The 14,791-nt window shown below is 39.1% G+C and overlaps 1 protein-coding gene across 8 annotated transcripts in view; it reads left to right on the top strand.

Moving 5' to 3' along the window:
- The first annotated feature begins 12,707 nt into the window (after window positions 1-12,707).
- Window positions 12,708-14,791, top strand: part of IKZF1 (IKAROS family zinc finger 1) — a 109,374-nt gene continuing 107,290 nt past the window's right edge. For 3 of the 8 annotated variants that reach the window (XM_027643993.1, XM_027643991.1, XM_027644001.1), the window contains exon 1: window positions 12,708-13,190. In XM_027643993.1, coding sequence (XP_027499794.1) covers window positions 12,920-13,190 — 271 coding nt within the window. In that variant the 5' untranslated portion in view covers window positions 12,708-12,919. The remainder of the gene's footprint in view (window positions 13,191-14,791) is intronic. The other 5 variants (XM_027643992.1, XM_027643990.1, XM_027643996.1 and 2 more) reach the window with 4 other exon arrangements.

Raw genomic sequence — 14,791 nt, 5'->3', positions numbered from 1 at the left:
CATCCAAAACCTTGACATTGCTGTGCAAATCTCAGTCACAGAGGATATACAAGCCCCTAGGGAATGTGAGATGGCAGCTAAGCAAGACACTAGGGTATACCATTTCTCCCAATAAGACTGTAGCAGATTGTTTATCCTGAAGTGGGGCAGAAAGATTCCAGTTCTTGAAATGTCTGACCTATACAGAAACTTCTACACTTCTAACTTTCTATATTTTCATCATGCAAAAATCACCAGTCCCAGATTTTTTAAAAGAGATGCTGTCATCTGGTTAGTGTCTTTGTATGCATTAAATTTAAACCTTACATGTATCATCATCATCATCATCATCATCATCATCATCATCATCATCATCATGGCTAGGCTTCATGAATGAAGATTTGGGAAGGGCACTACCCACATTTGTTACAAGTGCGTTGGTGGCTAAAAAGGCCAATACAAGATAGACACGTCCAGTTGCAAAAGGCAGAGCAGAAAGATTCCTTAGGAGATATATATTGTCCAAGGCACGATTCTTTCTGCGTTCTTTTCTCCTCAAGAGTGATCCTGCGTGCTTTCTCAAAAGCATCAGCAGCGTTAAAGATAGTGTGTCTCCAGATCTCCCAATTGGAAGCCAGAGTAGATCAGTTATGTTGATCAGTATGGCCAAGGCTGCGATGTTGCTTCAGGGAGTCCTTGTATCTTCTCTTCGGGGCTCCTCTCTTGTGGCAGCCTGTGGCAAGTTCACCATAAAGCAAGATCTTAGGGAAGCTGTGGTCCTTCATTCTTGAGATGTGCCCTGCCCAGTGCAGCTGTGTTCTCAGCAGCATGGCCTCAATACTTGCGATTGCTGCTTGTTCTAAAACAGATGTATTAGTCATATAATCTGACCGGTGAATGTTTAGGATTGTATGGAGACAGCGTTGATGGAAGCGTTCTAGGAGTCGCAGGTGGTGGCGGTAGATGACCCATGATTCAGATCCGTATAAGAGAGTAGACAGCACTATGGCTCTGTAAACACTGATCTTTGTACTTTTCTTCGAGTGTTTATTTCGCCAAACTCTTTTTATGAAGCTTTCCGAAAGCACTATATGCCTTTGCTAACCTGTTGTCTATCTCTCCATCAATCTTACCGTCCGAGGAGATGAGGCTACCTAGGTAGTTAAACTGCTGAACTGATTTAAGCACTGATGCACCAATGGTGATATGGGGATGATGGAAGACTTCCTGAGGTGCAGGTTGATGGAGGACCTCTGTCTTCTTTAAGCTGACTTCCAGCCCAAAGAGCTCAGCAGCGTCTGCAAAGCAGGATGTTAAATGCTGCAGAGCTGCTTCTGTGTGTGCAACAAGGGCGGCGTCATCAGCATAGAGCAGCTCCTGGACAAGATGATTTAAGCTCTTGGTGTGGGCCTTCAGTCGCCTTAGGTTGAATAGGCTTCCATCAGTATGGTATTGAATGTAGATACCGTCCTGATCATCGAGGTCTTGGAGCATCACGCTGAAAAAGATGAACAAGGTTGGAGCGAGAACACAGCCTTGTTTCACAAGGCTGAAACCTTACATGTATACATGTTAAGTTAAAGCATATGTACAGGTAATGGAAGGTTGCAACCTGCCTTTGCCTTTTGTGTTTGTCCATTTGGAGCTACACGTGTATACAAGTTAGTGAATATTCAAGATGAAAACATAGCCTTTTTTACAAATTTGGTTTATTATTTGTATTGAATTATTGAGTACCATATAAAAATATTTGCAAATTTGTTACTCGTTACAAAGACTATGTTGTTATATGCTCGAGAAGGATTCCAATTAAATCTTTCAGCGTCCCAATTCTGCAGTGCGAAGGGAGTGATATGACATTGGGTAGAAGTGTAGAAACTGTCTTTGTGCAATACAATGCAGTATCACAGCTATATCTTGAACAGAAACTTTAATTCCATTCAAACCAGCAGATGAAAACTGATTATATTTTACACCATTAGTGGGCTGAGGACATTGACTGCAAAGACAGGTACCATCACTTCAGTAAGTTCATACTGGTTGCTTTATGAATAAAAACATTTTACACATGGCATAATTAAAGCACAAATCTAAGGATAAGCTATTTTTAAAATAGGTTGGTTCTCAGCTGGATAACTCTGTGTAGTGTCCTCTGACTTTACATATTGGTCAAGAATCTCTACATCTAATGAGTGAAAGATGTGTCTTAGAAATTCTCTAGATAAATGAAAATTGTAAAAAAAAAAAGTAAGAATGATTTAGACTTCTCTATACAGATAGATCAAACTGAGGAAATTTATTTAAAAACAAAACAAAACAGTGGGGAGAAAAGATATTTTCAAAATCAGTTTCTAGTCACTTTCAGTTTCTCTGAAAACTTGAGCAAAGAGCAACAAGCTCAAGAACTTAAAGAGCAAATGGAGGGGAAATCCTTGTATCCAAACTATAAAGAAGTCCCTCATTTTACTTAAAATAAACTAAAACAAAAACAAACATGCTTTCAAACTTTATTTTTTTTTCATTAATAAGTTCTTATGATTATAATAAAACTATATTTCATCCCTAAAATTATAGGGTAGTATTCCTTGAAACCTCAAGGAGGGAAAATTTTCCTGTAGAAGAACTTACAAAAGTAATAAAAAATAGATATGCAACACATTCAATGTAAGGTCTAGCCTGATTCTAGTGGCTGCAAGAGCATTGGTAGTAAAGACAAGGGGATTCTTGCCATCATGTCAATCCTGTAACTAGCAGCACTTGGTTTAATCTGAACCCTTCTAGATACATGTGATTCAAGGTATGAAGGTCTGGTTATTGCTATTTTAAAATGTTCTGACTCTTTCACACTATCCTAAGGAGAAATAATCCACACCTCTTCCCCTCCCTTGAATATCCTTTCACTTGATACTGTGGCATATGATATAAAGTGTATGTTAAAAGGTTAATGAATTGTTATTAAATAATTGCAGCTTTGCCTCCAGCTGGAAACCAGTGAACAAATACTTTAGTTCATGGGACAACTTTTGCTTTCCATCTGTTAAATGCCTTGCTGAATCACAGATGTTGTTAATCTAGACATGGTGTTCATAAAGCAGTCAAATTTCAAGTCGCTAAAAATGATTTTTGGATCTGTTCCTTTGAGTTATAACCTCGACAACTAGATGAACAGGAACAGAGTAGGCTTCCGGTGTGTAGTAAAACCACTGAAAAACAGTGCTGCTGTGAGAGAAATGGCTTCCTGGGTAGAATTTAGTTGGTTTTCCTCCTACGGTCTTCTAAAGCCTTCAGAAAGTATAGTCTTCTAAAGCAGAGGATTTACACTGCACACAAAGTCACTACATTTGCAGCTTGTTTTACAGAATTTCTCTTTATAATAATCAGACTTTGGAAGTTAAATGATTTGATGCCATTTTGTATGAAGTAGTTGTTAGTGTAATGACCATGCTTATAATATGATCACTTTGAAGTGCTCATTAAATAATCATGTCTTAAAATACACTATTTCTTTCCAAATAGCTCCAAATAGTATCCATATATTTTTGCATGCACAGCTACTAAACCCTTTCAAATATATTTTTGCATTATGTCGAGTTGATTGATTGCAAAGAAGCATTTTGACATGGAAAAATAGGTACAATAGAACAATTATCATAACTCTAGCTAAAGTTCATATTTTTTAGACTAGACTCTTTTTCCCATTGCTCCTTTCAGAAACACGCATTTTAAAAAATTGGTTTCCTTTGGTTTATTTGTTATTTTATTCCTAATGCTTCTCATCTGCCATCTAGTAAAGGTCATAGAAATATTAATGTACTCCCAAAGCAAGAGGACCAAAAAGCTTTGCTTTCAACATAGCTTAGAGTATGGGGATGCAAATTGCAAAAAATCAGTGGCCTGTATCTTCTCACAGAATTATTTAGTAATGAATATACCAAGTGAAAGAGAAATGTCTGTTGGGTAAACAATACACATAAACAAATTCATGGTAGGAAAATAACATGATATAAGAGTCTGTGGTGATCCTAGCCTGAAATCTTGAAAATGACTGGAGAAAATAAGGTACTTATAGAGGAATTGGATACAAAAAGCATTTAATAACTGGTAACTTTGTTTTGTTTCACTGTAGGTGACATCATTTTTTATTTGATAAAGTGCAATTAAAAACAGAAAAACATCATGACCAAGTCGAGAAATTGTGTTGCTTTCAGAAATTGACAGATAAAGTATGATTTCCTTGGAGAACTCTGGCAAACCAGAGAAGAAAACAAAGTTTAAGTGGGGTGTTCACCTCCACTGGTGGCTAAAATCAGCTTGTTTTGGGTGTCAGCATCTCTCAACCCTTTCTATCTTTTCTGTTCCCCCAGCAATGCAGAAGACTTGAGAGGCTCGACTTATGCTTTAGAATATGCTTTCCTTAGTGTGCAGTAATGATGATGAGTAATAAAAAACAGCCCTGCAAACTATGTATCAAGACATCCCAGAGGACATTGTTCCCAAAATACTGACCTGTCATGTGCTGAGGCAGGATAGCTGCTTATCACCTCATCCATGGTCCATTTGTACTCAGAACACGCTTTGTAGTAAGGAGTGAGGACACAGCTTCTCTTGCAAATACCATTGTGTGACATTTTATGATGGTAAAAAGTCAAGACAGTACCTCATATCTTCTCTGAAAAACATCAGCTCTGAGATCAGCCTTAGAAAATGTGTCAGTAAAGGCTGACAAGAGAAATAAGTCCCCAGATCATCCCTCATTTACAAAATCTGAATTCCATTGGAGGCTTCTCAGAGAAATAGGAATCAAACCTAAGTGTACTTGCTTATGGGACCAGACAAAGCCATTGCAACTGCTCTGTGCTCATTACTTAGTGTAGTAATGAGCATATGTAGCAAGTTTTTGACATGTGGTCCTGAAAGTCAAAGGCCTTTAGGCATCCACATTCCACTGAGTGGAGGTTTTGTTTGCCTGCCACAGCAACTTTGGAGCATCACTAGTCACTAATTCAGCAGCTAGGTAACCTTTGAGGGTTATAAGTGGTTCTCCCTCTGCTTATACTACAAGCCTCTGACAGTATATATCTATCTTATATAGATATATAAATATATCTATATATAAATATAGATATATATAGAGATATAGAGATATAGAGATATAGAGATATATAAATATACCTATATAGATCATAATCAGGTTCCATCTTTCAATAAAAGTCTTTGTATGGCTTCTTGTCATCCTACATGAAACAAATCTGTATGTGCGAATTATATGTACACTCATTAGTTTAGAATTTTGATGTGAACTTCAACATTGTCATAACTGGAATACAAAACGAAATTTCCAGGACTTCCCAATAAACATCTAAACAACACAAGTAGCAGTTATGAAGGAATTCAGTGGAACTATTCACATGAATAAAATTACATTTGTGCTGTTTCTTTCATCTTTGATGTGTCCCTTTGATTCAAGAAATTATTCCAGCATAACAAAGTACTTATTGCTGATCTTTAAACACCCCATAGATCACTCGCTTAACACCACTTAAAGTAGTTAAATGGTTCATTGCTGTTATAAAGTCTAATATGCAAATATTGAAGTTATTCAATAAAGCAAGAATGCATTTATTAAGTCCATAAATTTCCTTCAACAACAGCCTTTGACTATACAGTTAGTCCACTATTTTAGGTATATATATATATATATATATTCTTAGGCTTTCTCCTTAAAAACTGAACCAAGTTTCTTGCAGGACCTCTATACTTTTTGAAAAAAGAATGTCCATCCAGTGTATTCTGGACATTTACCCTGTATTCAGGGTAAAAATAAACCTCTCAGCTGACAAAACTACTTGCAACTTTCTATCATGTTCAGTTTACCAGTGATGGCCAGTCAATTCAGGATAAAAAGCCTACCTAAGATCAGCAAGAATCCTGTCAGTTAACTAGAAACAGACCTGAAGGAGCTTTCCAATTTACCTACATCCTGCTCTCAGTTCTCTTAACCTTCATCTCATACACACACGCTCCTTTGATATAGGGATAAGAGAGCCTTATTTTGTAGAGAAGTAAGAAAATCAAGAAGGAAAAGGGATAGACAAAACCTAAGTGCTCTTTTTATTATTCTGTATCGAAATTAAAATGTGAGCTAATTTCTTTTACTACAGGCTCCAAGTTGCTCTTGCTGTTTCTCTGTTTGTCTAATTCCAGCCCTAACCTGAGAGCTATTACTGTGAAATTTCATAGAACTTCCTTGGCTCATTTCCATATTTTTTTTCTGACCGCCTTGCATGGAACAATTAAATAATTTGGGTAAGCAGTCACCCCAATCAAAATATTTTCCAGTTAATTAACAGATCAGATATCAGTGAAAAAAAAGCATATAATTGTATTAGTCACTATCAGTTTGAGACAGTAAATATGCTAGTATGTACACATCTCAAATAATGACACAGCCAGCAGGTTGTTGATCAAACTAATTTACACTTTAAATAATTAGAGAATAAAGGAGAAATTACTGAAATGACTGAAGATTTTGTAGAAGGCAAGCCACATCACAAGTGTAAGTGATTAAAAGGAAAAGCTTTAAGTGTCCACTGACTTCAGTGCTATGTAAATCAGGCTGCAGCTTTCTAACAGATAAAGATTAGGAGCATAGAGGGCAATACATGCTTAAACCAGAAGTCAGATGGAATTTAATTGTTCAAATCAAAAACTGAGGTTAATTCTCCTTCCTGCAATATACATCAAGCTGCACAACTGCCAGCACATCCTGAAGTTGACCCTTTGGCCTGAAAGTTGCTATGGCCACTGAGGCTGTGATCATGCTGGAGAAATGAAACACATCAAGAGTCACTTGATGGCACTTAGATCAAGGAACAGCCAGTGTCTATACTGTTAACTTGATAAGACTCCAAAACAAGGATGCCACCGATAAGAAGAATTGGCAATTCATGCTTATTTCAAATGTCTGAGATATCTTTTCGTATGTGAAGAGGAATGCTGTTCAGCATGGACCAGAAATATGTCAAACACCATTCTAAAAATCTAATAGTGTAACTGGTCCAGTTGTATAGCCAGGCACAGTGTCCAGTGGTATTTAATTAGCTCACATAGACAACTACAGAAATTTGCTTCAGAGCTTGCACAGAATTACCTGATAAAATGCATAAGCCAGATCAAGTTCCAGAAAGGAATGATAAAGAAACCGTTTTCATAAGCAGCCAGTCCCCTGAGAATTAGGGTATGTCTTTGGGAAGAAGAGATATGGATAGGACTCATGGCTGCAATGGGAATAAGATGGCCATAAGCCTCAGAAAAGAATCACGGAGTCATAGGAAAATGTAGTTTGGAGTGGCATTCTGGACGTCATCTGAATAAACTCCAAATTTAAAATTAAGTCAATGCTTAAGGCAAAATATGTTGCTCACGGCTTTGCCTAGCTGGATTATTAAAAATCTCCAGGAATGGAGGCTGCACACACAACCTCTCTGAGCAACATGTTCCAGTCATTCCCAACTCTCCTTCAGAGCATATTTTCCTTGTGTTGCCTTTGTTATGGTTTGTGACTACTGCTTCATGTTAGTTGGCATTGCACCTCACAGAGACATCTGGCTCTGTCTATTCTGTAGCCTGTCTGTTACACCCTCCCATCTGACTCCTTCGCACTAAAGCAACACAGTTCCCAAGTCCTTAGATGATGTGCTCCAGCTCCACAACCATATCTGTGGCCCTCCTCTGGACAACCCTGTTTGTCAGTAGCAACCTCCCTTATCTCCAGGCAGTTTATGGTTTATCCAGGCTTGTTGAAACCTTTAAGCCAGAACTTCCAGACCACATAAAGAAGATGTGGGAAGGAGGGAGGAAAGAAGGCAAAGTAGTTTCCCAGGTTCTTTTCTAGTGGAAAGACTCTTGCAGACTTTTTTTGTTGTAAAGGCTGTATTCCTAGTGTACAATAAGGTATTATACAGACACAGTAAGTCTGCTAGTATGTGTGTGCATGTGTGTGCACATATATGTGTGTATGTAGATAGCTAGATAGCTAGAGAGATAGATAGATAGACATATATATCTATCTCCCACTACATGGGTTAAAGTAGCTACACACCAAATTCTTCAGACAGCCCAGCTTCAGGTTTTCACCTGTTCCTGCCATTCCTGCCTCTCTTTAGGCACTCTTCCCCGCATTCCCTTTGTCAAAATTAGGGATGTGGTTTCCCCTATAGGATGAGGTTACCTCAAAATTTAACTTTGCACTACCTTCAAGATACTTAGGCTCTTTTTCTTGTTCGTCCTTGAGTGACTGCTCATTATAAAAGAATTTACTTACATACTCATTTTTGCACTGCCCCGAGAGCAATATGGTACCTTGCAACCCTAAAGAAGCAATTCTGTAGCTTGGATGTTATTTTTCAGCCCAGGGTGTCAGCTGACTTGCAATAACTTACCTTCTTCCATATACTACTTTCTGACAGTGTGCTGTGAATTTCCTTCATATCAGCTACTCCTCACTCTAATTTACCTTTCAAGTGGGCTAATGAAATGCTTTGCTGCAGTCCAGCCATCTTTAAAAATAAAAAACCCCAACCCACTTCCTCAATTCTAGAGTACTGAATAGCAGAGAAAAGGAATCTAATATGACAGAGGCAGGCTCCCACCATATTTGTAAAACTTTACCAGGAAGGAAATCCTGTCAATTTTCAAAAGTTCCTCATCCATCCAGACATTTCATTTAGACCTGTGTTTTTGTGTATAATAAATTGCTTCTTGTTGGCTGAAAATCATTTTTTAGCTCTTATCTCTGTGATCGTTTACCCCTGCTGTTCTTTAATGGCCTTCACCTCATTATGCAACTAGTCATTAAAAGCTTAGTATCCAGTACAATGGTAGCTTATGTAAAGTGATCTATGAGAGCTTTATATAGGCTTACCAGCCGCAGCCTTAATTTTACTCATTCGTCTTAATTTTTTGTAATCATTTTTTGTAAAAAGGGTATAATGTCAGGCATGCTTCCCTGCTACTGACAGATCCAATCTAGTAGATAATTACCATAAGGAAATTGATGTTTTAGTGTGCAGGGGAGAATTTAATTTACTCAGACATCCTACAGTACAATGCATTCCAAAAGATATGAGGATTTAAGTTTTTAAGAAATTAAATTTCACTATTTAACATGATTACTTATGTTGAACATCATTAACTAGCTCTTTTTTTTAACTGTTTGATATAATTACAAGAACAGTTATTTGGTCTAAAATCCAAAGTCACCTTTAAATAAGGGTTAAGGATCCATGAAGTACAGAAAAGAAGGTTGCATTCTTTCTCTCTCCCTCTCCACCACCATCCTTCCAGCAACAGCATTAAAAAAATCTATAGAGATTAACTGAGCCAATGCATGAACTATAGAGCTTTTTCCAATGATGTTTTAATAGATCCTTTGTTATCAGCCCATTCCACCTCAACTCCATCGGTCAGGAAAGCCTCTTTAATCCTATTCACAAATACAAATCGGTTATAATGTTTCAAAAATGATAGAACCATGAAAGAGTTGTTGAGATCCCAATTAAGCAAGGTGATTAATTTATATTTAATTTGGGGGTTTTGATTACTTTAATAGAAATCCATGTGACAGATAAATTTAATTAATCTCTATAAAACTGTTTACTCTTCATGAGAAAGCATTCTTTCTAGCATACAGCATATGTACCTTGCAAGCAGAACACAGAAAGAATAACCAGGAAGGCCCAAAAGGTTGGGTCTTTTGAAAAATAAAATTTTTTAATCCTGAAAAGCCTTCCTGTATGAAGTCCAGAGGCTTTGCTTTGATCACTGAACTTCCTTATTGTTAATACTTCCATTGGAGAATTAGAGCAACTGAATTTTATGAGCCTTCTTTTTTCTTTTTTGTTTGTTTGAAGTTTTGCTAGATATTTTAAGATGATTTTTCCATGTTTCACTTTGTCATGAGGTTGTACAGTCAGAGAACAAAAAATACAAAACTGTCAAGAGTTTATGATAAGTATCTGTGAGATGCAGGATCTGTCAACACAATTTGAATAGCATCTGCACAACTGTTGTACATATAGAGCTAACGCTGATTTAAAATACTGTCTTAGGACACAGTTTTCATTCTGGATTGAATTGCCCTCTCCAAAGACAGGAATCCCCTATCTCATGACACTCTAGAAATTATACTGGTCAAAACCTTGACTGACACCCCATTAGAGGCACAGCCAGGACAGGGGACCTTTGTTAGCCTGGAACAGGAGAAAGCTCCTGACCATCCACGGTCTGATGAGCGTATCTATATGGTTCAGAGGACTTCTGATCAGACATTATTTTCTCTTATTCTTTATTATTTAAATAAGAAAAACTGAAAACAAATAAAGATTTATTTTAGTATGAATAGAATAAGACCACCTATTAGTGCTTTAATCTACTTTAAAAATAGATTCTGTCTCTTCTTGAAACAGCTTTGTCGAAGACATGCTTTTCATATTTGCAGAAGAGAAGCTAAGAAACTGTAAACAGGAGGAGAGAATTATGTGACCCAGTATTATTTCTAAAAATGTAAAACTGTGCCATTTTTAGTTACAGCCATAGATACATGACGTAAAATGGAAAGAGCATAATGTCAGCAATTACATCAGCTCTCACTTCAAATCAGTTGTTTTTATGAAGAACTGCGCTTGTAAGAATGCCCCAAAATGCAGAAAAGGGACAGTCAATAACAGCAGAAGCACAGAGGATATGACAATGTGCTCTCATGCAGTCTGAAGGGACTGCACATCATTGGAGTCAACATCTCTCCCAGGTCACTGTTTACCTGGAAGCGAGAGCTAATAGGGATGGAGGAAGCAAGAGGGAACATCAGTGGCTATGGCAGACAGTGCTTGCTGGGATGGTCTCTTGAGCAATTTCTCTTCCAAGTGAGTAGGTCCACTTACCATGGAAAATATTTTCTCCCTAGTTTTCAGTCGTGATCAAGATTCTGCTAGCAAAAGTTTTCTACAGAATTTCTTAGGAAGTTAAAACAGAAAAACAGTAGTTTAAATGGAATTATGTAACTTTCTGAAGATTGCCAAAAGTCCACCAGCTTGCATAAGAATCCCTTGCTCTGAGTAGAGATCCTACCTGGTAGATATTTGACTGAGCTTGGCTTGTCTGTGATTATAAAAGTGGGAGTCCTTCGCAGCTGAGGAGATGAGCAGCTGGGGGAGGTACATATAAGATATGTGCAAACACAACAAGACCTCACTCACATAGGTGTTTGCAGTCCTTAAGAAATCAAAGTCTCAAAACATTCAAAATAATTAGAGGAAAAACGACGAAATTCAACAGACCCTCAGTCAGTGTCCCTGGCTGTACTTTCTAAATCATTACCTACCTTAGAAAGTCTAGACAGAAACTCGGCAAGCGTGTGGCAGACATCTAGCTGTGCCTTTGCTGGGCACTGCCCCTCCTCCTCTCAGGCATTTGATTCTCAATAGGTACCTTACTAACTTATATATACAGTATCTGTATCTGCACAGTGCAGACTTATACATAATTATGCACATTTTTACTATATATATGGATAAACATATATAGAAAAGCATACATAATGTCAAAAGTATGCACTTTATACTCTCTCTATATAAAAGTATATAAATGCACACTCTAACTGTTTACTAAAGCATGCAGACACATGTCAAGTCCAACTCAGCAGCCTTTAAGCCTAGGCAAAATTCTGCTCTTTTACAAGACACTTTTTATAACGACTTTTTTTTTCAACCTACACTATTCCCAGAGCAGTGAAAAAGCACTGCTTTTATTTCGTCGTTTTATTCTCTTTTGAGGTTGGGGTTTTTTGACACAGGGGAGTGTGTTTTCCTTTCCTCTTATTCTCAGAAGCGAGTTTTATCTCATAATTCCAAAAAGTTGTAGCTTCACACAGAAGCCAGGCATGGAAATTTTTAACCCGAAGGGTGAAAGTCTGAGCAAGCAGTTTAGGTGGGTGACTGAGAAGAGTGCGTTAGAGTGGAAACTATTGTGCAACAGTAACAGAGAGACACAGGGAGAGTCCTGTAATAGACTAATTTATTAATAAGAATATGTCACAGGGTATGCTGTATCCTTTCAGTATCTAACAAAAAACCCTAACTTCCACTGAAAGATAATCGGAGACCATTTTTAAAACCCACGGGTGCTCTTGGTATCTTTTTTTTTTTTTGTTTGGTTTGGGGTTTTTTTGTTTTTCTGAAAGAACAGTTTGATGTCACTGTTTATAGTCAGAGAAGGAAAAGTGGCGTCCCCTACACCTGTGCAGAGCTGGGACCAGACTATCAGGGATTTCTCTGGGATACCTGAGTCTCACCTCTCTGCCTGAGGTCTGGGAACTCTTGGTGTTCAGAAGACATCAGGATATCATTCACAAAACAATCCCACAAAGTAAAAATATGTAGTCCACAATACCCTTTGGCTAGAGCTTCATGCATCAGAGCCTGTCACTGCACACTGTGGACAGCCAGCGACATACCCAAAGGGAGCATTTTTTGGGGTGGAAAATGGATTTGAAAGGCAGATTTGGGACCTACAAGAAAGTTAGTTGCTTCTCACTCAGGAAGGACAGACACCTTCTCATCTTGCTTGTTTACAAGGAAACAGAAAATATGCTGGCTGTAGGATAAGCTCATGGAAATGGAAGGCCTCCCTCCTGCCTGTCTGCCATGCCACAGCCACACATCTCACCCTGCTGGGCAGTGGCTCCTGAGGAGGTGGTGGGACAAGCGCACAGCCATGACAGTGACACCTCACCACCTCAGGGTCAGTGCCCCGACTGAGGCAATGTGAGCCTGCCCGGGCTCTCCTGCTGCCCTGGGGGCAGCCATTTTGCAGCAGTGACAAACCATGCACTGGCATTAATTGACCCCTCTGGGAGTTCCTGTAAAATGATGTCAGAACACTGATGGGTCTCAGTGGGCCTGAGCAGCTTTGTCTGGGGACTTCACCCACCACTGTGCCCACAGGCCAGGGCTCCTTTGTGAGCACCCAGGCAGCCCCACCAGGGCTGTGCCCGACTGTGCCAAGCAGAGCTGCCGTCAGGCCCTGGGTGACCGCACCCTGTGGGGCAGCAGGTGAGCCCCGGCCAGCCTGTGCTGAGGTGCTGTGGCACTGGAGAGCAGAGTGTGGGAAACTCCATCCCAAGCAGCACAGATCTCCCAGGTATGTGCCCAAAGGTATGTGCTTTGTATTGTTGGGGGGTTTTTTAAAGTATGGGCTTCTGGAAAGCTTGCTTGAAAGTTTCTGTTAAGTTAGTCTTTGAAAAATTGCCCTATAACACGTTCTTCCTTAAGGCTTTCTCTGAGTTAAATTCGTTTCAATTCTGGTTTTCCTGTCACTAAGTAAATGAGCTTGTGGCTTTAATTTAATAATTATGTTTTCTTGTAGCTGAGGATGTCTAATATAATAGAGGGTGGTTGAGTTTTTCTTTTCAGCTGTGAACCCCCGTGTTTTTCCTGGAGCCTCCCACAGCAGTCCTAACAAGGAAATGTAGGGCAGTGCCGCCATTTTCCAAAGAGGCAGCAGTCGCCAGCCCCCATTCTGTGAATAATTGCACATATGCTTAACTTCATCACATTAGAAGTCGCTGTTAATTGAAATAATGTTGCTTATCCCAGTAAATAGGTACATAAGCAGGCCTACCAAATCGCTAGATAATCCCCTTTCCAGATATTTTGACTTTGCTGGTGAGGAACTGGTGAGGGAGAGGCATGGCCTCAATGAGGTTGCAGGGCTGCCTGAGGGAAGGGAGCTTTCCCAAGTGCTGGGGAAGCTTGAGATTGGGATTCATTGCCACTTTCCTCCATGACATTATCAGCACAGCCAGGCTGACAAGCCTTCTGGTGCCATACAGTTGCTCCAGGAAAACCAGTCAAAGCGGAAAATGTATCAGTGCCCCACATTTGACATAGCCTTCATCCCTGAACCGTAACTACTTGTCTGTAAATTCCTGACTCAAGGAAGAGGCAGTAAGGGATGATCGATGTTTGGGGAAGGACGTGAGCGCACTGATGGTGTGGAAAAGATTGCAACCTAAGTGGTGAACCATGACAACTTTGAGAAAGAGGGAGATGTGGTTGGAAAATTCAACAACTTGGGGAAGAATTGGAGATGAGGATAAAATGGCTGATGGCAACAGGGGAGTGGTAAAGGGAAGAGTTGTAGAGGTGAACGTGACTTAAGGGGCAGAGCACAAATATTTCTTTGTTAAAAAAAAGAAGCAAGTGGCTGGGTGTGTAAACAAGTAGGAAAGGGAAGGTTTATGGGGTTACTATGTAAAAGTTGTTACTAAGGACAAAGGTAAAATTCCCATGGTTTTATAAATAGATGGTCTTGGGTTTACAGGAACCCAAGAAAATCTATGGACAAACTTTGTTACTAGTGAATTCGTTGTTAACCATTGATTGCAGAGTTGGGCAAATACTGACCACCTAAAATCACACACACATTATCTAGAGACAGCTCCGCTGAAAAATTCAAGAGTGTGTATCATTCCCCCCACTCCCCAAACCAAAACATGAAAACCCCCAAAACAGCAACCTCAACCTCACTAACTTGTCTGACATGCCATGAAGCTAGATATAGGAATTGTTTTGGAGTTTTGTTTTGTTTTCTGCTTTGGACATTAGCCTCAAGAGGTGGAGGAAAAAAATATCATACATCTAAGAACTAAAACTGGAAGAGAGTGCTTCTGTCCCAGTAACCACCATACTGTTTGGTGTGAACATCTATAATATCTTACATGCTTGCTGTTCTGAACTCTGCCAGCTGGAGTGAG

Source organism: Corapipo altera, unplaced genomic scaffold (genome assembly GCF_003945725.1).
Source record: "Corapipo altera isolate COAL_440 unplaced genomic scaffold, ASM394572v1 24b, whole genome shotgun sequence".
NCBI lineage: Eukaryota > Metazoa > Chordata > Aves > Passeriformes > Pipridae > Corapipo > Corapipo altera.
This window is presented reverse-complemented; position numbering and strand designations above follow the sequence as displayed.